This window comes from Strongylocentrotus purpuratus, unplaced genomic scaffold (genome assembly GCF_000002235.5).
Source record: "Strongylocentrotus purpuratus isolate Spur 01 unplaced genomic scaffold, Spur_5.0 spur5_scaffold_6, whole genome shotgun sequence".
In the NCBI taxonomy this organism is placed as follows: domain Eukaryota; kingdom Metazoa; phylum Echinodermata; class Echinoidea; order Camarodonta; family Strongylocentrotidae; genus Strongylocentrotus; species Strongylocentrotus purpuratus.
Genome location: NW_022145612.1, coordinates 39,037,558 through 39,061,842, shown reverse-complemented (window position 1 = coordinate 39,061,842; position 24,285 = coordinate 39,037,558). Strand labels below are relative to the sequence as shown.

General features: G+C 36.6%; 2 protein-coding genes across 2 annotated transcripts in view; one reads left to right on the top strand and one right to left on the bottom strand.

Annotated features, from left to right (window-relative positions):
* The first annotated feature begins 6 nt into the window (after positions 1-6).
* Positions 7-12,590, top strand: LOC115919323 (RNA-binding protein 10-like). Its single transcript, XM_030972821.1, has 14 exons — positions 7-406; positions 2,243-2,323; positions 2,716-2,776; positions 3,438-3,479; positions 3,933-4,157; positions 4,756-4,811; positions 5,137-5,281; positions 5,753-6,006; positions 6,637-6,765; positions 7,511-7,675; positions 8,339-8,476; positions 8,912-9,001; positions 9,374-9,676; positions 10,116-12,590. The coding sequence occupies exons 1-14, from the start codon at positions 392-394 to the stop codon at positions 10,161-10,163; spliced, it is 1,752 nt and encodes a 583-aa protein (XP_030828681.1). The 5' UTR covers positions 7-391; the 3' UTR covers positions 10,164-12,590.
* A 1,407-nt stretch (positions 12,591-13,997) lies between these two features.
* Positions 13,998-24,285, bottom strand: part of LOC100888927 (MFS-type transporter SLC18B1) — a 32,072-nt gene continuing 21,784 nt past the window's right edge. Inside the window, exons 9-14 of the mRNA XM_030972820.1 lie at positions 23,315-23,419; positions 22,705-22,796; positions 18,705-18,800; positions 17,323-17,397; positions 16,424-16,567; positions 13,998-15,802 (exon numbers count right to left, since the gene is read on the bottom strand). Of these exons, the coding sequence (XP_030828680.1) occupies positions 15,724-15,802; positions 16,424-16,567; positions 17,323-17,397; positions 18,705-18,800; positions 22,705-22,796; positions 23,315-23,419 (591 nt within the window). The 3' untranslated portion in view covers positions 13,998-15,723. The remainder of the gene's footprint in view (positions 15,803-16,423; positions 16,568-17,322; positions 17,398-18,704; positions 18,801-22,704; positions 22,797-23,314; positions 23,420-24,285) is intronic.

Below are 24,285 nucleotides of genomic sequence, written 5' to 3'. Positions count from 1 at the left end.
TACATTCTTTATTCATTGACTTGTGAATACATTCCTTCATCAGTGTTGTTTCAGTATAAAGTCATTATAATGCTGCGAGCTCATCATTTGATGATATTTTTTTTAAGTGAACAAGATGTTCGATTGCAAAATAAAGAAAAAAATTAGTAAACGAAAAGACAAGCCAGCTTTGTTGACCAGAAGTGCCTGTCCAGCATACATTACACACACAAAAAAAAGAGGGAAAGAGTGATGAGAAGTGAGTGAGTGAACTGTGAATGCCTATCGACAAACATTCCTAACACTTGCCCTCTGGGTCCATTTGCTGGCCTCTCCTATATTACCCTTTCTAGGTGCATCAAGAGGCTTCGCTTTTGTGGAGTTCCAATTCCTTCCGGATGCCCAACGATGGATGGAGGAAAACCAGGTTTTGTTGAGATCGTGCCAGTCACGATGTATTCTTCTCCCTGCGCTCCTTTTTGTAGAGCTGCTGCTGCTTTTCAAGGCAGTCGGCAAACAAGGGTTGTCGAGTATTGCTAGAGAAAGGCAGAACAAGGCACCTAGTTTGTGTAGTTAGGGGGATGGGCATAGGAATTAAGGGGTTTGATAGGGATAGCATCATACAAATTCAGTCAAGTAAGGAATGTCTTTAGGAGAAGAAGAAATGCATAACTGATTTTTAAAATAAATAAATCAGAAAATAGATTACTGCTGAAAAATCAAAGACAATCAAGTACTTCCACTGTGGAAAAATGAGAAAATACTAAATGAAAAAAGGAAGGGAGGGGGGGGGGGTTGACATGATTAATATGAAAAAAGATTGGCAATACTTTAGCCTCCATGTTTCAAACACACAAAAAGAAAATAATATGGATAAGCAAAGAATTAGCTTGACTGCATAATTTTAAACCACATTTGCACAAGGCCTACAGAGAACTGCCACAGAGCACCTAGTGTATCAAAGCGTTAGATGAGGTAGGATTTGAAATTCTGAAATGGAAGGGGAGAAGGGAAAGGGGTAGATCTTAGACTTGAAGAGAGATGCAAAGATGGACACATGATCACACGATGTGGTGTGAACAAAATTTGCAAATTAGAAACCAAAGTTTGTCATGGACAAAGAAAAAAAATGCAAAATGAAAATCCAATTTGAAGAGTGAAAGTGGTGATCGAAAATGCTTTGCTGCTATATTCTTCCTACATGTACCATATCAAGTTCTTTTAAAAGGTTAACAAAAATACTGGATTGTAATATGATCGAAATAAAAACATTGTGTCATCATTTGCCCATGTAATAGTCTCTTAGACAAGAACAAGATGCAGTCATTTGCTTTTTGTTGAAGTTGAGAGGATTTTTTTTTTCTTTTGCAAATTGCAAATGATGTTGCCTAGATTGTTTGCTGCCAAGCCAAACCTCTTTGATTTTTTCCAGAAATTACATGCATTTGAACTTATCTTGACGTGTTTGTTTAAATTTCTTAGACAGGTTGAAATTTGATATTTTTGTGCAAAGAGGTTTGGCTTTATTTTTATATTCATTTTTTTTCCATGTGATATATTTTGAGAACATTGACTTGATTTATTTAGTGTCAGATCAAGTCTGTTTTCCTAGGAGGATTTTTTGAAAGGTTTTTAGATTGACTGGTTTCAACTGAGATATTTGTCAGTCTGGAAACTCTGATCATGTTTTTTTTTTTTTTTTCCCCTTTTTTTCTTCTTTCTTTTCTCCTCTGTTAGTTTTTTTTTCAACTGCTTAATTTGTGTTAAAGCAAGCCAGAAACGAGCATGTTGAGTATTTGTTGACCCTTTAATTAACTTCTTGGGGAAGACTAAAATGAAGAAAAAAAAAATTAGAAAGGCTACAAAATTCCCAAAGGCACATGTTTTCATGCTCAAAATTTACTTTATTCCAACCTCTTGCCCCCAATTCCCTCATGATTGCCAGATAACGTGAAAGATGTGAAAATTGTTTCTTTGCCGATAGCTTATTGAATTTGTTTATTCATTCATTTATTTAATTACTTCTGCTTATACGCAATAAGCAGTACTAGGAAATTATTCAGGGAAAAGTGAAATTTAAACTAAAACTAATAAAAGGAAATTAACGCTTTTATAGATTGAAAAAAAAAAATCTGCATGACCAGAGAACGGACTGCATATCTCTTTTGATCCACAGCCAATTCTCAGGCTAGAGGAGAAGAAAAAATTGTACCACATACTTACTTTTGTGTCTGTTTCTTTTCCATGTGTGTTATTCTGCTAGGGTATTTTGGTGATCGGGGACGGGCGTGCTTCACTCACATACAGCAAGAGCAGAGGTGATGAAGACTGGTTCTGCTCACAGGTAATTCAATCTACGTGGCTCATATCTGGTTAATCTTTGAAAATAGAAAATGAAATGTTTGAATTTTTGCATCAATCTACTAAACAAGCCCCCCCCCCCCCCCCCCCCCCCCCCGTACTTCCCGTTCTCGTGCGTTGATCTTATCTTTTTTATTTAATTCTTTGACTTTCTTTGATTCCTGAATCTTATTTTGCAAATATGTATTGACAAAAATACTACATGTGAGCATTTTTTTTATAAAATAGAAGTTTTACTTTGTATTTGTTACTTTTCTGTTAAAAAAGTGTCTCCCCCTCCCTCCCCTTGAGTTAACAGTACCTTTACATGTATTGTTCAATAATGCATATCACATTGTCTAATCTTAATGCAACACTAACCTGTTTTTAATGTAGTGTGGTACCCAGAACTTCAAGAGGAGAGGAAACTGCTTCAAGTGTGGAATAGAGAAGAACGGTAAGGAATAGACCATGAAGTAATGTTTCAATTAGATTTATAAGAGTGTATTCCTGAAAGATTGTACTCAAGCAAGGCATTGTACAGGTTGTCTAATATGTCATATAAAATCAAGTATCATCTGTCAATCAAGAATGTCAATTGATAGCCAATCACTCTTACTATTTTATTCATATGACCAGTCGGAACTTCAATCAGGGATATTTGTTGTCAAAAAATGTGAACAAATTATCAGTATGTGATGATGAGATTAGTTTGTGGTCTGGATTACACAGGGTCATGGTCGCAATAAATAAACTGTTGATTGTAGTTTGTCCTTCTATGACGTTATGTGACAATAGATCTCCTAAATAGCTACTTTACAATGATATGCATGTTTAAAACTGTTTTTTATTCCATCTTAAGGATCTGACTTAACAGGGCCCAATTTCACAAAACTCGTCATCAGTGACAAATGATAGTTTTTGTTATAAGCTAGTGAAATCCTTTCTTCTGATTGGTTAGCAGCAGATTTGTAATTGAAAAAAAGGCTTTGTGAAACGGGTCCCAGGAGTAGTATTCATCCTGAATCACTTGATGAGACAAACTCATTTTTGTTGTTGTGTGTACATTCTTTATTTTTTTTTAATAATCATGCAATGTGTGCTTGTTTGTATTACAGAGTCAGAGCGATACAGTCAAATCAGTACAAGACCTACAAGAAGTAAGTAGATATGAAGAAACAAAATTATTCACAAAACTATTGAAGGTTGTGTAAATGCTGATTACTGTAGTATGAAAATGCAATGCGAGCTTGCTGTCAAATTGTTCCAAGTGAAACAAATTGGTGATATTATTTAAGGGCTAAATCAGAAAGAGACCAAGAAATTTATGAAAGTTAAATTTCAAGATCTGTCAATATCTTGAGTCTCTAAGTCTTTCATTTGTCATGCTCTCATGTGCCTGTTATTCTTTATTTGTTATAATGTATGGAATATCAATCTATGACTTACTTACTTTTCTATGAGAGCACATGTTATGTGTATGATGTCATGTGCCTGTTGTGCTCCATTTGTCACATGTATGAAATATCAATCTACAAATAAATTATTTTTGTATCAGAGTAGAGAATAAACTGTATATCATAGTCCCAATTCTAATTCTCACCTCCATACAGTTCTTCTGCTAATGGGTCTGGACTCGCTGACCACGGAGGAGAAGGTCCAGCAAGAGCTCCATGACATCACGGCCGTTGACATGAACGTCCAGCTCATACGTGACCCCACAACCAACACATCAAGAGGCTTGTGTTACGCTGCGCTGTCGGCTGTAGAGTATGCCAGCCACTTACTGGAGATTCTCAACAATATGCATCCACCCTTTGTGATAGATGGAAAACAAAGTAAGTTGTGATTGGTGGTGGAGAAATATTTACAAATGATGAATGGTACTTGATGAATGGTAACTGTTGATAAACATAAGTGATATATGGAAGTAGACCATGTTATAGGTAGAAAGTATCATCGCAAGTTGTTCCTTTATGTTCGTGGAGAGAAAAAGAAGTGCTCTATGACAAGTTCTTCCCCATTACCATTTGAACAGGGGAATTGCTAGGTGAAAACAACTGCATTGTTGTGTACCTGAATTATAATTGCATAACTTTTTATGAACATGTTCTTTTAAGTGCTCAGTTGAATTCAAAATGTAGTCTAGGTGCTATTTATGTGCTTATACTTAGACAGTAACGACATGCATGAACTGTCTATTACAAAGAGGTTGTTACATGACGAGCCTTTGGATTTATAATCATCTTCTTGACTAAATAACACATGTTTTGCATAGTTTGGCCCAAAAAAATATTGGACTTGGGGAAAATTTGATTAGTGCGACTTTGACTTATGGCAGAGTTACCTGTACTAGTTTGAGTCAAGTTCACATGTTTTGAAATGCGTGCTGATTTTTATTGTTCTAAGAGCTATTTTTCTCTCCATATTTTCCAGTTTCAGTGCATTTCTGCAGAGAAGGGACAGATGAAGATTACTCTTCATGGGCCGAGGTAAGAAATACTAATCAAAATTCAGTCAGGAGGCGGTCTCCTGCCTACCCTTATTTTCCAAGTCCCAACTGCATCACGAATATCATTTGGCAAGACATTAAAGTACATTCGCCTTCCTCATCCCAGGTTTGGAGTAAATTGGAACCTGGTACGAAGAAATTCCTGGAATGCGTGCAGTGTCTTTGCATAGTAATTCATAGGCTCATTGAGCAACCCTTGGGAATAAAAATATTAATGTAGCTGTTGTTTGTTTGTAGCTGTTGTTCTTAGTACTTTTGTTGTTGTTATTTTTGTTATTGTTAATGTGATGTAATCATTTTTGCAGGCTGAAGCTGGACCATCTTATGAGCAGTACTACCAGCAGCAAGCAGAGGCAGTGGCCACAGGCACCGTAGCTTATGATCAAAGCTATGCAGCAGCCTATGCAGCAGGATCAGCTGCTCACTCTTCCAAAGAACTATCTGTAGCAGGTAAGTCATGCAGTGAGAATCTATAGGTTTAAGTAAGAAAGAAAAAAACCACAAAAGGACAGAGATTTGCAGTAAAGTTCAAATTGACAATTTTTTTTCTTCTTTTCTTCTTTTTAATTGCTGCTATACTATTCTAATGAAACTCATTTATCTGAAAGAAGATAATAAGTACCGGTACAATAACATCAACAATTTATTATAAAATTTAAAAAAATGAAAACGCAAAGTTTATGTTGGAACATGATTTGGAATTTTGAACAATTTACTGTTTTCATTCTGTTTTTTAACTCTGTCATTAAACAGCTGTTGATAAGGCAACAAAACAGGCACAATGTGTGCACAACATGTGCATGAATTATTCTTCATCCATTTCATGCACAGGTTATATTTTATAGGACTTGACAATGTACGAAATACATTATTTGAAACCCTAAATTTTTTTTTTGTTGTAAATTTGAAATTAACCTGTAGACAAAGTAGCGCTAGCCCAGGAGCAGGTGCAAGCAGCTCGTAAGATGCAGCTAGAGCAGCAGCAAATCACCCAGAAACTACTCAACAAGATCAGAGCGAGTGGCCCAGAGAAGAAACCCAAGAGGGTCAAGGTTGACCTTCCACCTCCAGGAACGGACGGACACACGCTAGACCTGAGCCAGATCGTTCATGAGGTCAAACCACAAAAGAGAAAGAAAGAGCAGCAGCAAGACACAGAGACAAATGCCCAAACAGTAAGTGTCGCTTTTTCATTGCCAACTGTAACTGCAAGAGTGAACTGCATTCAAACTTGTAGATTACAGTGAAGTGAAGTATATAAAGACCGCTCAAGGGAGACAACAAAAGTGGTCTTTAGTCTTTTATGTACAGGTTCTTGTAGTACAGGGTTCAATGAGAATTTGTTTTCTTCAAGGGAAACAAAGAATTTCTCCTTTATAGACAGGTGGTTTCTGAAGCAAGTTTGACTGTATACTGCTTAAAGAGAACCAGTAAAGGGTCTTAGTGCACAGGTTCATTAGGTATAAGATTTTATGTGAAACAGAGGAAATGAAAAATGTGATTTCTATGGACAAGTTTTCTTTCTATACCATAGATTGCCAAAGGAGCTTTAGCTGTCTCTGAGTGAAGGGAATAGCTACTTTATAAATGTATTATTTGCTGTGGCTGGATATTGGATTACCAGTAATCTGATTTGACATCAAATGTTAGAAATATTCAAGTGTCATTATTGTTATGAAGTGAGTTATGAGAGGATATCACACATTTCACCTACCATTTCGAGTCTACATCCAAGTGGTTAGAAAAACTACATTTTCTGATGAATTTTGTGGGCACTAAACAGGATAAATGTTACTCTTGTTTAGTTACAGCACCAGACATCCAGTAGTTCAGACGGTGGCTATTATCCCGATGTATCTCAATACCAGTATGACGAATCATCAGGCTTCTACTACGACCCTCAGACAGGACTGTACTACGACTCCAACTCACAGGTAAAGTCCAAACTCATTCCTGCGCTCAATGATATTGTTAGAACTCCCGAAAAGATACACCAGTCTAATGCATCTTTATACAGATTTAAAACGTGGAATATGATTAATTTGTTGCACAATTTTTTAAAGATAATTGAGAAATGCAGAAGCATTGGGAATTATTTTGAATGGCACAATCTTGTTTGATTTCTTGTATTTTTTGTTTGTTTACTGTTGTTGTAATTGATTTGAACTGTTATGAAAAAAAGTTGCTTGTAAGTAAGCTTTCAAAACGTGAAATTTGGTTTGAGATGATTTGCAGACGAGTGTTAATCTCAGGCCGTTATCATGAAAGCAGAGAGTGAAAGGTCATTGTGATTAGGTTAGCTTTTCCCCTTGCAGGCAGGCAAAGGTGATGCCAAATATATAATGAGATGTAATGATGTTATATAAAGATATGCAAGCAGTCTTTATTCCCTCTTGCTCTTGCTCTTGCTCTTCCTAATTCATTCCATTTCAGTCTATCATCTTACTCTGCTATCTCCTCTTCATTAGCGTAGGTCTTTACTTTTGTCATCATGTATTCAAAAATGTTTGTAAATCTAATTGATGTGTTTGTTTTGTGCACATTTCATGTATTTTTTTGTTATTTATTGTTATCTCTTGCCAGTGGAGGCCAAATTTCTGTGTTTTTTAATGTGGACCATAAAATTTGAATCTTGAATCTTGAATGTTAACACTTTTCTTGCCTTGTTTTCTCCACCAGTATTACTACAATGCACACACACAGCAGTACATGTACTGGGATGGTACTCAGTACGTCCCAGCCCAGCAAGATGGGCCTACTACTATACCTCAAGTCGGCATGCCTGGGATGGAGGGAGGAAAGGAAGATAAGAATAAGAAAGAGAAGGGAAAGGTGGCTAAGAAGGTATGTCATATGACAGGTGCTACAGTAGAATAATAGACAAATTCCTTGTGATAAAGGACATTACATCATAACATTATTACATTAGAGCACAATGGCAAGTAATGGAATTACCCTGTTATGATGAGTTCATGTTCTTTATACCAAAGTTCTACTGTATCTTATGTTTTCATTGTGAATGATAACAGTATAATTGTGTATAAATTTGTATTAAATTCTTATAAAAAGACAGAGTAAATTTGAAGCAAGATTATGTATACAAATAAATATGAGTTTTGTAGTGTTTTGGAGGGGAATTTGCCAAATTATTTATGACGGGTTTCCCATATTTGTGGGTAACAGATGTAAAACATATAGCCATTTTGTAATTATTTCTTTTCATTTTTTATGTTCTGATGTTATAGAACTTGATGGTTGTTTTTCTTAATCTCTCTATTTGTAACACTTCCAATCCAATCCAGGAATTTCTAAAGCACCAATATCTAGTCGCCTAATCAAAGGCACTTCAGATTAATTAATATCCCCAAATGTGTTAATTGTCGTTTCAGGGCCGTAAGGATGTTGTGTTAATGTCTTATTGGCTCCGAATAGACGTAATAAGTTGTCATCTAGTGATCCCTTTTAGTGTCATGATAAATATATCAAAATGAATGTGTTTTTTTGCAGGTGGCAAGTGACATGAGAAGATGGGCTGCAACCATAAACGAGACGAAGAATAGCAAATCAAAGAAGAGTGGAAGTGATTACAAGAAAGACAACTCCTCAGCCTCTGCAGATGCTGGCTTTGCTGTCCTCAGTAAAAAGGTGGGTCCATCCTTGTACACATTTCATTATTAATAAGCAACTAGGTGATCTGGAATGTCCTATCTGAGAGACTAACTATTTTTTGTATGTCAGAAGGAAGTATTAATTGAGATTGTAAGGTAGGAAGTACGCAGAGAATCTACAGCTCTAAGTCTAAATCCTAGGGACCAGCTCTATGCAGCGTTTGGTATTTAAAAAAAAAAAAAAAATTGGATTGGTAGTTTGGTAGTTTTATGGATGTATTTTTAGTGAGCAACCAAATAATGAGTACCGTAGCCATAGTTCTTATCTGAGGATCAATATCCTTAAGCTCACTATTAGTCTTGAGCTCTGGTTGGTACCTCACACCACCTCCTAAACCAGATATGAGCTGTTTCCTGCCATTTTCTACATATGCTTTGACTTTGTCCTTCGCTGTTTTTTTTTATTTTTTAGGCTGATCCAGTAGAAACCAAACAGTCTGTGATGCTGGCCCTGAAGCGCTCCTCAACAAGTGATGACCAACGGAATAAGGCTGCCAGCATTGTAAGTGCAACACCTAACAAGCATTCAGTAGAGATGATGTTGTAAATGTTCAAAGTGGATGCTTTCTGATTTAGCTACATGATCATCATGGCTAGACCCTATTCTTTTTAGAGCTGCTCTTGTGTATTTTTATTTTGTAGCACATGAAAATTGTTATTTCATTTGTTTGATTCACTGTTGACTTTGAGTCAGTCTCGATAGACAATTGTGCTTTGAGTGGTAATTATCAAGGTTAATTGTCAGTGGTATTGTCCGAGGTGGGGAAACTTCAAAATATAATCGACCGACACAACTCTGGATTTCTCCATGCTACTCCTTTCTTATTTTCTCACATGTTGTCCTCCTCCTCCCCCCCCTTTCCCCCCTGGATAGACGAACATCCTAGCGCAGTATGGCGGAGACAGTGACAGTGAACCAGAGGAAGAAGCGCCCCCTCCCAGTAAGAAGCCTGCCCCTTCCTACTCCTCCTCCTCGGCAGATTCTAAGGAGAGTGTTCCGACTAGCCTGACGGACTGGACCAAGCTCATCTGCCTCCTCTGTAAGCGACAGTTCCCGTCGAAGGAGGTCCTGGTGAAGCATCAACAGTTCTCGGACCTGCACAAGCAGAACCTGGAGGCACTAAAGACGAGGACGGGATTACAGCAGCAGCAGTCACCAGGGGGAAGCAAAGGAGGGGTGAGTTACTTCCAGAAGCCTCTCGTGATCCAACACTAGTTTGCAGGCATTAATGCTTCTTATTAGTAATGTATAGTAATAGGGTCTGAACAAAATAAGATGTACAGGGCAGTTGAAGAGGGGGGGGGGGGGGGGGGGACAGGCAAATAGCAAGAAATAACAATTACAACAATCCCATTGATATGTAGCGATGTCCCAATTTGAGATTCTTATCTTTTGAGAAAGTCACTTTACGCACAACCCAGATTTGCTCAATCATGAATTCCCAAAATTTCCATGTTTATTTTCTGAATTGTTCTTCGACTTTCCTTAGACTGTTATTCTGATTTGACTGCTTTCTCTTTATGTACCTAACTATGTCAAAAGGGATTTCCCTCCGTTCAAATCACACATGATTGTTGTCACCCATATTTTTTGACATTGTTCTTTTCTTTTACAGGGTAATTATCGGGACAGAGCACAGGAGAGGAGAACAAGATTCACCTGAAATTGATGATCATCCAAGGATTTCATTTGTATGCAATCATTCCTTGATATATCACCAACATCATTCTCATGGAACACCTAATGGATAGCACATAGGCTTAGCCAAATAACGAAGAAGATTACTTGCGCTTGTTTCATATTTCTGTGTTTTGGCACCAAACGTTTCCATCTTATAAGAACTGTCAGAGGAGATCGACCTTCACTTCAAAATGATGATCAACCAAGGATGCCATGTTTATGCAATCACGCCTCAATACATCATGGACATCATTCTCATTGAACTCTACATGGACATTGCTCTGTGTCAGTTGAGTAATGGTGCTGTAGAGGACAATGTCTGTACATGTATGTGTTTGTACCTCTATGTTCTGGCACCGCATGCTTCCATCGTTTGAGAACTGTCAAAGGAGATCAATGTTCACTTGAAACTGATGACATGGGACTCCTGCAATCGTGCCCTACATCCACCAACATCATTCTCATTGCCTTTCACATGGAAAAATCATCAAGAGATGAGAGGTGCTATACAATGTCGTGTCTGAATTGAGTAGTACAGGAGACAGTATCCTCTGTTCGGGTGGGGGGGGGGGGGGGGGGGGGGGGGGGGGGGGGGGGGGGCTTCCACTATTGGACAAGGTTCACCTCAAGTTGATGATATGGAGTTATCCAAGAATGACATCTTGTCAAATCATGCCTTGATATATCAGCATCATACCCTGGAACTACCCAGAGACAATTCCCTAAGAGATGAGAGATAGAATACAATGTCATGTCTGAGTCACCTTCGAAGGGAGTGGTGTCCTCTTCCGGCTGGCAACCTACCTTCTTCGAAACTTCTCCTTACGAATGAAGTTTGAATTGAAGAAATTTATTGAATTGAGAATATCATTTTTATGCAATCATACCTTAATACATCAACATCCTTCTCTGTAAGACAACATCTGGGGGGGGGGGGGGGTGGCATTTCAAAAAGCCCTTTTAAAATGACAAATGACCTAAATCATTGACAAATCTGCTGATAACCAATCCGAAGCAAGGATTTCACTAGCTTATAACAAAAACTGTCATTTGTCACTGATGACAAGTTTTGTGAGACTCGCAGAACAGTATCACAAGGTGACGATAGAATGCAATTTCCTTTTCAGTCTGGTAACCAAGAAGGTGGATTCTTATGTACTTAAACTCGGATGTTCCAACTCCCATATCTTCTGACCATAGAAATGAAAATATGACTAGGTTTTCCTCCTCATCCAACATTTTGTCTCTCTCGATTCACCCAGAGTTGTTGGCCGATTTTGCCCCAATATCATTTAAAATCTTACGAGATCAATTGATTAGAGAATAAACCTAAGAAAATGCAAATTGATTTGCATAAGAAATCATCACTTGATGTATACTGCCCATGCTTGAAGCTGATTTTTGTATTTATGTTGCATGCAAAGTATGTACATAGATGGTAGTATCTTACCAGTGTCTCAGGCATGTGCGCATCAGATCAAAATGGCGGACCCTTTAAGTGCATGCCATGGTTGATATTACCTGTATGAACTAGCATTAGCCTGGAGTACTTATGTTAACTGAATATATTATGTTGTGGATGCGGGTACATCAATATTATTTATTTCAAAGTGTTGTCATTGTGCACAAACAAGACACATGAAATCATGATGTTAAATAACCGCAAGTTACATTTTAATTGAATTCAATGTCCTGCCCTGCACACATGACCCCTTGGATTTTGGAGTCACTGACTTAAGATTAATTTTGACGTACTACAAGTCATATTTTTACCATGGATCTTATAAAAGAAATGAAAGTACATAATTCATTGAAGACATCATCATCATTGGTTCTTGATTAATTTTTTCCAATTATTTTACAACTTGCAGCTTGCACAAGAAAGAAAACAAGAGATGTTAATACCCCAGAAATAAAGATTAGACAACAGCCTGGAAGAAGCCGTGTATGCTTTTTATGAACCATTTTTTTTAATGGATATGTTTTAAAATATGTCTCTACAAAATTCAAGTTCTAAGTTTCATCAAACTTCACAAGGCAGGTCCATTAGTGTAATTGTGAATTTTTCATCTCCATTTTATTTGCTGAATATCTTTTTTCACCCACTATTGCCCGATGTTATAAATTTTCTGTTCTGTCTTGATTTTAGCAAACCGTTTACAGTTCCAGTGTACACCATACCCAAAGAATTTATCCCAATGCAAATTATTTGATAGTGAAGTATTCTATTTAGAACTTGGGCGCGTGTTTGTGATTATGATGTTCAATTTCTATGTCTGCAATATAGAATTTGCCTGCAGGCTCTTTTTGTAAATACTAAATATTAAACTGTTGAAAGGTGCGAGTATTGCCACATTAATGCAATCTCATGTTTGTATTAAATCATTCCTGTTGAATTTGCAATTACGAACCGAGGATTGTGATTTCTTTCTTTGTTCTCGTCTTATTGGAGTCATCCTTTATATTCACGAAATTCAGTGTGTGTGTGTAATTGGGTTTTTACAGACGTGTATCAATCAGATATGATCATTTACATCTGGGGACCGACCTTTAACGTCGCCATCCGAAAGACGCTAATATTGCCCCGTCTTATACGCAGATGCGAGTGATTGAAACTGATCACAACTTGATATCAATCAAAACTCTGTACTAAAGAGTTGGTATTTTGTGGAAGTTCCTGGTATGCGATTGATTAGAGGACTTGTGATCAGTCTGGATTAATCTCAACTCTTTTGTAAGATAGTCCGCAGGTGTGTTTTTGATGAATGCATGTGCATACATTCTATATGCATGAGTACAGACGAAAATGAGAATGAATGGATATGCAAAATTGGGAGATTCATTTATATAAAATTTATATATTTATTATAATTTATCAATCATATAATCATAACTCATTCATCACAAACCAGTATCATTTGAATACACATGTACAATGTACTTGTATTATATCATTATGGAAATTAATACTTGGCCATTATCCATATTCTACATGATTATACAGACCAAAAAACCAGAAAACAGACCAATGCTTGGTGAGAAAGAATAAGTTGACAAACCTGTGGCGCTATTCTACTATAACTCTTTGCCAGCTTTGCATGACCAATAGAACAAGCTGGTTTGCAACAGACAAGTTTTTGTCACACATACATTATACATGTATAATAGACCCCAAAAAATGTGGCACTCAAGGATTTTGATCGGAACGAGTCTAATTTCATAAAGGTGCCCACGAACTGATTTCATGATAGAACCGAGTTGCAGCAGCCATTTTCTCTAAATCAGTTCATAATTTTAACTACCAGCCTCAGAATGTATCAAGAACTAAAAAAATACTTTTATTTTGATAGTAAAGTTTATAACTATCCTTCGTAGAGTAGACGATCAATGTATCATGAAAATGGAAATACTTTGACGTCAAAATACCATGTTCTAAAATACAAATACCTTGCAAATATAAGAAAGAGTCTCAGTAATTTAGTAGTTTGGTCAGTGGACTGTGACGTAGGACGTGGATAATAAGCTCTCCCATTTGCCGCGTACAAAAATATCACTAATTTCTGATTTTCTTGTAAGTTCCTTCTCCCTTGGGGCACTACTCAAAATATTTTATAGATATCATATTATTATAGGTCCTCTAAAAAAAAAGACCCTCCTAACCCATGATTTTTTGAAAAATTTAAATTTTAGTCATTTTATATGTTGGAACAGATGGGAAATTAGTCTGGCACTACATCACATTGACATTATCGCTTAAGCCAATTTGAAGTGCCCATACGTATACGTATTACAACTTTCAAAAATTCATAACTCTCATCATTGTGCTTTTCTGATTTTTCTGTTAGAGTAGTTGTCTATTTGGGTTGGATTTCATTCAAATAAATAAGACCATTAGAGAAAACTTAAACAATGTCGTTTCTCTAGCACTTAAAACGCAAACGGGCGCCGCACTGTGGCAACCTTCACTGGTGTTTCTGTTGGATTTACCCTTAATTTCATTCTTTTTGGAGGATTTTTGTTAATTACATTCAGCCATTATTGTTCTGAATTAGTGTTTATAAAACAACATTCGATCCTCTGTTAATCTGTGCTTAATCATATGTTAAACCTTGTGTATTCACTGTTAATGTCTACATTTTTGTAAATACATTAGTAAATGTTAATCTGTATATGTTACACCAGTGAAAATCAAATATCCAGAAATGGACAATAAATACTAAATACTAAAAATACTAAATACTAACAATGTTTTGAAATATCCATACTGTCAAATGATAATACCTTGCAAAATGAAAGGTAAAAAATCTGATATTTTGACCGAAGTATTTTGCTTTGGTTTATTCAACCCCATCACATACATGTATAGCGCTATAGGGGAAGCAGCAAAGAACATGACATACATATACATGTTTATACATTTTTAATTTTAAATAGCCTGAGAAATATAAGTAGCTGTTAATCTCACTTGCTGATGTCAGACAGAAGTACTAAAGCTTTTATTTATACAGTTATGATAAATATCTTTGGATTGACACAATTAATAGAATACAATACATAAATGATATATGAATGGCAGTATTTGAGACTAATACTAAATTATGAATCTCAAACTTCATTCTTAATCTTTAAAGTACTACAATGATGTGATGGGCATTTTCCCTCTTGGTTGAATACATGAGTACATGATTTTTCTTTTAAAGTTGAAAAACCAGTAAAAAAAAATTATAAACATATGCCCTAGTCACATGCACAGGCATAAAAATATATAGTAATCCTCTAAATAGTATATTTCTTTGAGAAATACTTCACTAGGTGTCTTTTTATGGGTACCTCGTTACCCATAATACTTTGGAAGAAGAGACCAACATTACAAGATATTGTTCAATAGAAAATATTATTATCTATATAAGGCTTCCAAATGGTACGATAAATCAGTGTATTCACTATCTTTAGTGCAGTAACCGGATGAGTGATCAATATTATTTTCATAATTGCTTAGTCATCCAGAAACTTCCAACTATTGATATTGATATCACCAAACAAAGCCATATTTACCAATTAAGTCAAATTTTGTTATTACGCTAGTCAGCCTGATAAAGATGATAATAATAATACTGTATGGCTTTGTTTTGGTGTGATACAAAAATATACTGTTCTCGATATTGTCACAGCTCAAGCAAAATATTCCTGTATCCCACTCATGCAAAGCCATCAAATAAATATACTCCACAAAGTATTTGATATGTATACTGGATGAACATTAAAGGTACATTTAATTATTCATTCATGACCCAACAGCTCTATATGTTATACATCCAACAATGGAGCAAACATAGAAAAGAATATTTTTCTTTCTAATCTTAAATACAAGTTATTGATTGCTATTAGTACAACGTGAATTTTACTTATGTTTTTGCAGGAGTAAAGTACTGTAAGGCTTTAATATCTAGTCTCAGATAACACACACAAAACAAATTATTGAGTTGGCAGTGGCAAATACATTCTGGAGCGAGGTTAATTTAATACTGGAACAAGAGCTCCATTCAAGCATTGACAATGTGCTGTTCATCACCTGGAAGTTCACCATTGGCAGCATTCTTCATGTGGCTAGGTTTTCTTCGCCTGCAAAATAAACAGAATTATGAAAAAGTTGTTGTGCTGGAAATAAATAGTAGGGTTATTCATAACTGAAACACTTCAAAATATGACCTCAAAAATTCCCTAACTCTTCAGACATTTGATATACTTAGTACTAGGCTCAAGTATTTATGTTACCTCTATCATATTCTTTCATGTAGGAATAAAAAGAATGAGAAAGTTAACAAATCATCCTTCATTATTACTAGAACACATCCTTCTCCTTGCAACATCCCTTGACACCATTGCAAGAATTAAGATCAAGAATGTTGATGGACAAGCAACTGTTCTAAAAACTTTAAATTTCGTACAGGAGAACTGTTACGAGCACCTGGCAAAAGCGGATTCCACATAAAAAGGTGTCATCATCATTATCATCCTCATCATTATCCTCATCTTTGTCACCATTTTCATCAACATCATCATTATCACTACCATCAACATATCATCATCATCATCATCATAATTTCTTATCATTATTATCACTGTCACCATATTCATCATGATCATCATGATCATGATCATCTATTTTTTTGATAACTGAAACTTCAAGACAAAGTGGCACCTTTAGCGTAATAAATATAAAAGTATTCTTTACAATCTTACCCCTTTCCACATTGAAACTCCCACACACCAAACAGACAGACCATAATCATGACGGCAAAGCATCCACCAGCGATATATGTTGATGTCCAAACAAATCCAATCTGCTGAACTAAGGCGCCTCCTGCTGTTGGTCCGATAAAACTCCTGGAGGAATAAAAAAAAAAGATATTGGGAAGATGGAATCATTGTTACATGACCACTAAATAGTCATCGTAGTCATACTACTACTACTACTTTGAGTATTACTACTACTACTACCACCACTACTACTACTACTTTTAGTATCATTACTACTACTTCTACTTCAGGGGTGATTTTTCCTCAACCACCCCCCCCCCCCCCTTGAGTAAAAAAAAAAAAAGGATTCGGGGGGGGGGGGAATGGCATCTAACGATATTCCCTGCTTCTGAGTAAGAAGATTGGGAAAATAGGGGTAAAATCGGGAAGACTACTACTACCACTACAACTACAACCACCACCACCACCACCACCACCACCACCACCACCACCACCACCACCACCACTACTACTACTTCCACCACCACTACTACTACTATTTTTAGCATCATTACTACTCCTTCTACTTCTACTACCACTACTTCTACTACTAAAAATAAATTTAATGATAGAATTGGTAATTTCGATTTAGAGACAGCTTGACATATTTCATTAATCTGTGCTGGTATTCTTTGTTTAGGTGTTAAATGCAATAATAATCTTTAAATAATAATAATAAAGGATAATCTTTCATTTTTAGAGCATTTCCTCATGAATGAGCTGCCCACTTCAAATGTGAACCATACAGGAAGAAGGTATAGGGTATTATACAATACAATACCTTTAAACTTTGTTCAAAAGGGAAAAAAAGAAGGAAAAAACAACTTATTGTTTTGCCATACCCTAAGGAATAAGCGGCATTGAAGAGTCCAGATATGATAGACTGTGTTGCAAGATCATCAGGGTGCCCATACCACCTGCAAGAACCAGAAATCAGAAAACACACATCACACAATTGATAGAATCAAACCTACACATGTAGGCGGACATCCCTCTATAAAGAACACATTTTCTTTTTCCCTTGCATATTGTTTCTCATTGAATTCTGTCCTAAAAGAACCTGTACATCAACTGCTTACGAAGACCAACTTCTTGTCTTCCTTTGATTGGTCTTTAGAGGCAGGTTGCACTGTAATACCTACATGAACTTAGTAACCAGTCATATATAGACAGATAAAGTATTGCTTCCTTGAAATCTATTTATGGTACTATTGCAATGAAAAACAATTTTTGTTTTGTTTTGTTCAAGAGTACTTTTTGGTTTTGTTATTGTAATCCTATCCAGTGTGATTAACAGTACTTCTGTTGGTGTAACGTCTTTATACTATGACATTTCATAAAGACCCGTTGGTTGTCATCCAATTACATTTCTTATAGCTATATAGCCTACCTATCTATAAGATAGTAACTTGTTTTTTTAATAATTTTGCTGTCTTTGGTTTTGTTTTGTTATCCTAATTTCATGTTCCAGTCCCCTTTGTCCTACCTAGCAACATGTAATGTATGCAATTCACAATGTGACTATTGAAATACAATTACTTGTAGCAGGTAAATGAAATAATTTGCAACATGGCATGGCAATTTAATTATGGTACATTACGAAAGTGGTCTATTGATTCAAACGTTCTAAATAATGCATTTTATAATTTTTGTCATGACAAAGTGAAAGTAAACATGTAGAATCAACTCACGAGAAGACCAGAAAACATGAATAAGCAAACACCAATGTTTTTTATGAGTTTCTATAGTAGTGTAAATGGTAGTTAAAAAACTGAACAACTTAAAGATAAACTTGAGTTCTGGTAAAAAAAGAAAATGAATTCTCACAGAATCTAACGAAACTTACACTGAATGTTCAAGATTACAAATAAATGTCATGTGCCAAACAATTTTGGAAGAAAATGTATACTGGCTGAGTAATGAGCTTAGAAAGATAAGGAAATCAGGGTAGTACTAGCCCTGACACCATGTGTGTTGTCCCATATACATCTTTCTGTGTAAGTGATTGTTACTTTACCAAGACTCTGCCAAATTTATGATGATTTTGATGACTCCAGAACCTTGCATTACACACCATTATGCATTATGCATGCTATATGATCAACTTTTCTGATCCATTCCACACCTTTTCTTTCACAATGCAATCGCATTACCAGTACTCAAGTTTATCTTTAAACAATTTGCAATGTAACTGGGCCTGGTGACTGTTTGACTAGCTACTTACTTGACACTTAAAAATAGATCTAGAAGTGCTGGCATGATACAAATTCCACAGATGCAACCTTGAAATCCAAGTGCTACGATGACAATCCACAACCGACTGTAAAACGAGGAAAGATCATCTTAATATTAGTTACCATAGAAATTAGATTTGAACATAGAATAAACATAGGAAGTTGAGACATTGTAAGCATGAAACTGTGCTTTGTTTTCGTTGCACTTAAACGTTTAATATCTCTTGGTAGAAGTGATTTACAAAGCTCATATTCTGCATATAGAATAGCGATATGGACCTTATAAGAGACATTGTACAGAACAAGCCTTTTGATTTTTGATTTTTGATTTTTGATTTTTTTTTTTTTTTTTTTTTTTTTTTTGGGGGGGGGGGTGATTGGTATAGTATTAATGACTCCTTTGAGAGAAATAGTTGTTTTTATACGCTCAAGGGAAGGTTAGAATTGTGCTATTACCCGAGGCGTGCCGAGGGTGATAGCCCAATTGTAACCTTCCCGAGAGCATATAAAAACAACTATTTCTCGAATATTAAAGCAGTCATTAATACTTTTATATGCCAAAAAAAAAAAAAATTTTAAAAAGAAAAAAGAAAAAAAAAAAAACTTTTTTCGAAGATGGGATTTGATCTCTTGCGTACAAAAGGTGATGTAAGTAAACCAGTGCCTTAATCCGCTCGGCTATCGCGCTCTGTTACCATACATAGCAGTTTTTTCTTATATATACATTAAAATGCATTGAAAACGGCTTCGCGTTGTGGATGCTTCGCGGCTGCTCCATTAAACAGGCCCTTCTTTTACTTTTGCAATGCATATTGGCACGAATTTAGATCAAGATCTATCGGCAGATGTTGTTTTTTTGTTTTTGGAAGTTTATTTTCGTCTTCATGTCAACAATGCAAGATAAAATTGTCGGTAAGATCGATCGAGATTCAATTGTATTGAAATTACCGACCAATTCTTCGCACACGTATGGTATCCTCGATCGCTCAGACCATTTTTTAACATGTAAACCTATGGGGTAACCATGGAGACTGACCTATTTTCCCAATAACCATGGTTATTGGGATTTTGAACTGTTTTTAACCATGGTTACCGGGAATTTTCGGGAACAGTAAAAGTTTATGAATGCAATTTCGACCAATCAGATTGTTGGATTACTTAAGTGAAGTATATAATTCACTATAATGGTGCAGGCATTATTTAGTATACCCGGTAGGTATAAGCATTCCCAGACAAGGTCTCAAGAAACCCAGCTTGTATCAGACGAGACACTAGCTTGCATGGCTCGTCTAACCCTGATCTGACACTGAAGGAAGGAGGATGCCAACCATCCAGTCAATACGCTGTTTGCATACAAGATACCGCAAGAAACTGACCACTTTAAAAATAAATTTTAACTGATTTTCATAAGAATTGAAAAAAATGAGGTTCAAAGGTGACAGCAAAAAAACCAAACACAGATTTTCACACGCGTTCCAAACAGGGGTCAAATCAATTTTTTGTCCACGGGGGCTCTTCCCCTCAAAAAAATATCAATGGATATTTGTATAAAAAAGAGCCCCCGTCAGTACTAAAAGAGCCCCCGCCTTCTCACGGGGGCTCTTTTAGTACTGAGGGGGGCTCTTTTTTATACAAATATCCATTGAATTGGTACCTATGATACTCCTCAATTATTTGCTATTTCATCATTATCATTTCAATCAGCATTTTCCCTCTTACAAATTTACAAGCTACATAGCTGTTACTGGCTTGTGTATACAATATATACGCACACAACACTGATCTTTATGATGTCTTTAACCTGACATATCTTCTTCTCCCCTTGCAAACGAGAAAGAAAACAAGGTCATTAAAAGTGATTAAGTGACAAATAATGATTGTGATTCAAATTGATGCGAATATTTGTTTGAATAAGCACTGCTATTCACCCAAATCTTCTTTGTAAAAACAACTTTTACAAATCTCAGCCATGCTTACTGAGTTGAGACGTTCCATTCAATGTAAAATACTCATTAAAGAATACACTTCTCCTAATCTGAAAGAGACCTTACAACACAGTGGCAGATTTGCATGGCTGAGATTTGTAAAAGTCGTTTTTACAAAGAAGATTCTGGTGAAAAGCATTGCTTATTCAAAAAAATCCTCGCTTCGATTTGAATCACAAAGATTATTTGTCACATGATCCTTTTATTAAATAACCTTGGTTTCTTTTTTATTTGCAGAGGGAGAAGAAGCGATGTCACGTTAAGAAATCATAAAGATCAGTTGTATTATGCGTATATACATATGATACCAGAACAAATGTTGATTATCAGAATGTCATTTTGGAATACCTCTCTACAAATACCACATTGTCTTTAGCCCGTATCAGTATTAGTATGATCCATTAGATTATTCGATATTTAATTCAGTATAATGCTTTTCCTCAAAAATAGTTTTGTTATTTTTTTAGGGTTGAGACGCTAAGAAATGGTTTCAAATGTACATTACACAAACCCTGAACCATTGCAAAATGATGGTGGCTCTCTCTCTCTCTCTCTCTTTATTTTAATCATGCATTATCAACTACATATAAAGCAGCAACCAAAAACTTAGGGTTATCTGCCTCACTTCTCCCCGCCCCCTGAAAAAAATAAAATAGATTAGTAGTCCTCCTCTCCAGCATCCCCCTCCCCCCGCAGCCCAAGGTGGCCGGGGGGGGGGGGGGGGGGGGGGGGGGGGGGGGGGGGGGGTGGGAGGAGGGGGTTAAACCCCTTAAACCCCCCCCCCCCCCCCCCCCCGTAGATCTGCCCATGTTATCATATCATTCCACGACATCTTGTTCTCTTCATCTTCCTCTTCTTCTCAATAGGGACTTTTAGATTTGCGTGGACGTGTTACTTCCTTTTAAGGCACTGGCAGTCACACGTCACGTCCTTTTAAGCACTGGCAGTGCCTTAAAAGGAGGTCACACGTTGCAGTCCACGTTCTCAATGTGCAAATCTAAAAGTCCCTAATATTGATTTACTGGTCGAGGTTCATTATTTGCTGACAACGAAAAACTGACCATGTTTCTGCCCTTGCGCGATCGCCTCCAGCTCCAGCAGACATGGCGCGGCAGCGTGCACACGTACCGCTAACGGCGCAGTAGGCCTATAACCACTGCTGACGGCGGCACTGCACTGCGAGCTGAATTGGTAATAATAGGCCTATAAAACGAGATATCTTGCACACTAATCTTAGTTCCATTTCATTGGTTTAAGGTTTGAAAATTGAAACTCAATATTGTGTTAAAGTTATAACAGAAAAGATAATCTTTATTTTATAATTCCACCGGGGCGATTTTTAATTTTGCAATCGCCCCCGTGAGCAACCTGACGGGGGCGATTATGTAGCTCACGGGGGCGAATCGCCCACCGCCCCCGTGTATTTTGAGCGCTGGTTCCAAACATAGATGATCTTTGCACATATTCAAACAAGTCGCAAACCTCTATCACCTTTGTTCGGTCACAAGATCGCAGACTGCCTGAATGCCCACCATGATGGGCATAACAGCAAACAAATTTTGTACCGGAAGTGAAATGCATGATGGGATGTAAAACATCAATGTTCCACCTTTACTTTAATCACAGGTACAGTGCTTGCTAAAAATAGGTTTATTTAAGGCTCTTTCAGCAATGACGGGGCAAAACTATGTGTTATTTATGATGATCTTAAGTGTAATACGTACCCTTCACGTACATTTCTGTATCTTATACACAGAGCTTTTTGAATACGTACACTGTCTTTACTGCGCACAGTTGCCATTCATTTACAAAATACAGCAGCAGCAGCATTTTTTGTGTTATTTTACCACATCATATCTGAACAAGCCTTCAGTATGGATTGAACCACGGTCCAAACCTCACTAATAATTTTGTTTTTTGTTGCTTTGTTCGGACGTATACAAACTGGAGGTTTGGCGTCGGTGTGAATGGGTCATGTGGCAAGGAAGGGATTAAAAGTAGTTACCTTGGGAGATTAAGAAGGGGGCTTGGACCAACCAACAGATAGGAAATCCCAGTGAAATAGCTTCCTAAAGCCATCATGAGGCGAGTGGTTTTCTGTATTTGAAATAATAGTAAATAATGAAACGAAAGAAGGAGAAGAAGAAAAAGGAGGAGAAGAAGAAGGAGGAGGAGGAGGAGGAGGAGAAGAAGAAAAAGGAGAAGAAGAAAAAGGAGGAGAAGAAGAAGGAGGAGGAAGAGGAGAAGGAGGAGGAGGAGGAGCTAGAGGGGGAGAAGAAGAAGGAGAAGAAAAGAAGAAGAAGAAGAAAAAGAAGAAGAAGGAAGGAAAAGTAGGAGAAGAACAAGAACAAGGGGCAGAAGAAGAAGAAGAAGAAGAAGTGGAACTCTAAACATTCTGTGAATACATTTTTTTATAACAGGCTAAAAAAAAATCAGCCCATGATTCTTCTTTTCTCTCCCCCTCCCCCTTTTTTTTTTGCATGGCTGAGGGCAAGCCCCCTGTGACCCCCTCCCCCCCACCCAGATCCATTACTGCAAATAAGAAATAAAGTTTAATTAATCTTTTTCAGTGTATCATTGTAACTTCAAATAAAATTTTCTGAAAAATAACTTGCCGTTTTGTCTGCTACATAGCCCCACACAGGAGCAAACAAGGCGTACGTTCCTCCAATCAACAAGAACATCACACCAACTAAGGATGATTCAACACTCAGTGGAGGCTGAAAACAAAGGATGATGTTATGGTTATGAAGCCTAATTTCAACATGATGCAATTGGTAAATCACCTTTACAAAAATGCAGCAAAAATGAAATGACAAAAGCACATCAATAATCTTTATACTATGTTGTTTAAAGAAAAATACCTTGTATAGCCTACAAACTCCCACACTTGCCATTCATGTAATCACACATCTTCATTTTCATTTTTCAATTTTTTAATGTTTCATTATTTATTTTTCTCATCATTTTCAGCTGCTGCTCTTGCTTCGTACCTCAAAGTGGTTTTACTAGCCATGGTATCAAATGATTTTTTTAAGTTAGGCATGTCAATTATGACCAACCCACTGAAAACCTTATATATGTCAATGGACTTTGTTATATGTTCTTAAACTTTATTGATACTTGAATTTGATTTGATTATAGCTGATTGATTAATTCATCTTTATAATCTTTTGTCCAAATTTATTGATGCATGATCAAAGAATATGGCAGCAGTAGTCCACAGGGGAAAAAGAGTGCATTTAAGACTCATTCGTATATGCCATGGTTTAAGTTCAAGTTCAGCATTTATTCTATTCCTTAAAAACAGTAACACAACAATACTACTTTTACATAATTATTATGAACATGGTACAATATTGACAGTAAAAAAAAAATAGGAATTTGGTTGCTGTATAAAAACCCTAGAGGGTTTGTCTGGACAGCCGCCAGAAACAGTTGTGGAGCCCCACAGAATACCCCCCCCCCCCTATTTTTTTGTATATCTTTGACTATATGTATGACACAATTATATTTATAGCCCCCATATAGTCCCTCCTCTTAGTTAATTAGGTACCCCCTCCTGCGAGAGTGGCCTCACCCACAA

Coding starts and splice junctions, on each gene's coding strand:
- LOC115919323 (XM_030972821.1), top strand. Junction 2,324..2,715: donor AAGACTGGTTCTGCTCACAG/GTAATTCAATCT, acceptor TTTTTAATGTAG/TGTGGTACCCAGAACTTCAA. Junction 7,676..8,338: donor AGGGAAAGGTGGCTAAGAAG/GTATGTCATATG, acceptor GTTTTTTTGCAG/GTGGCAAGTGACATGAGAAG.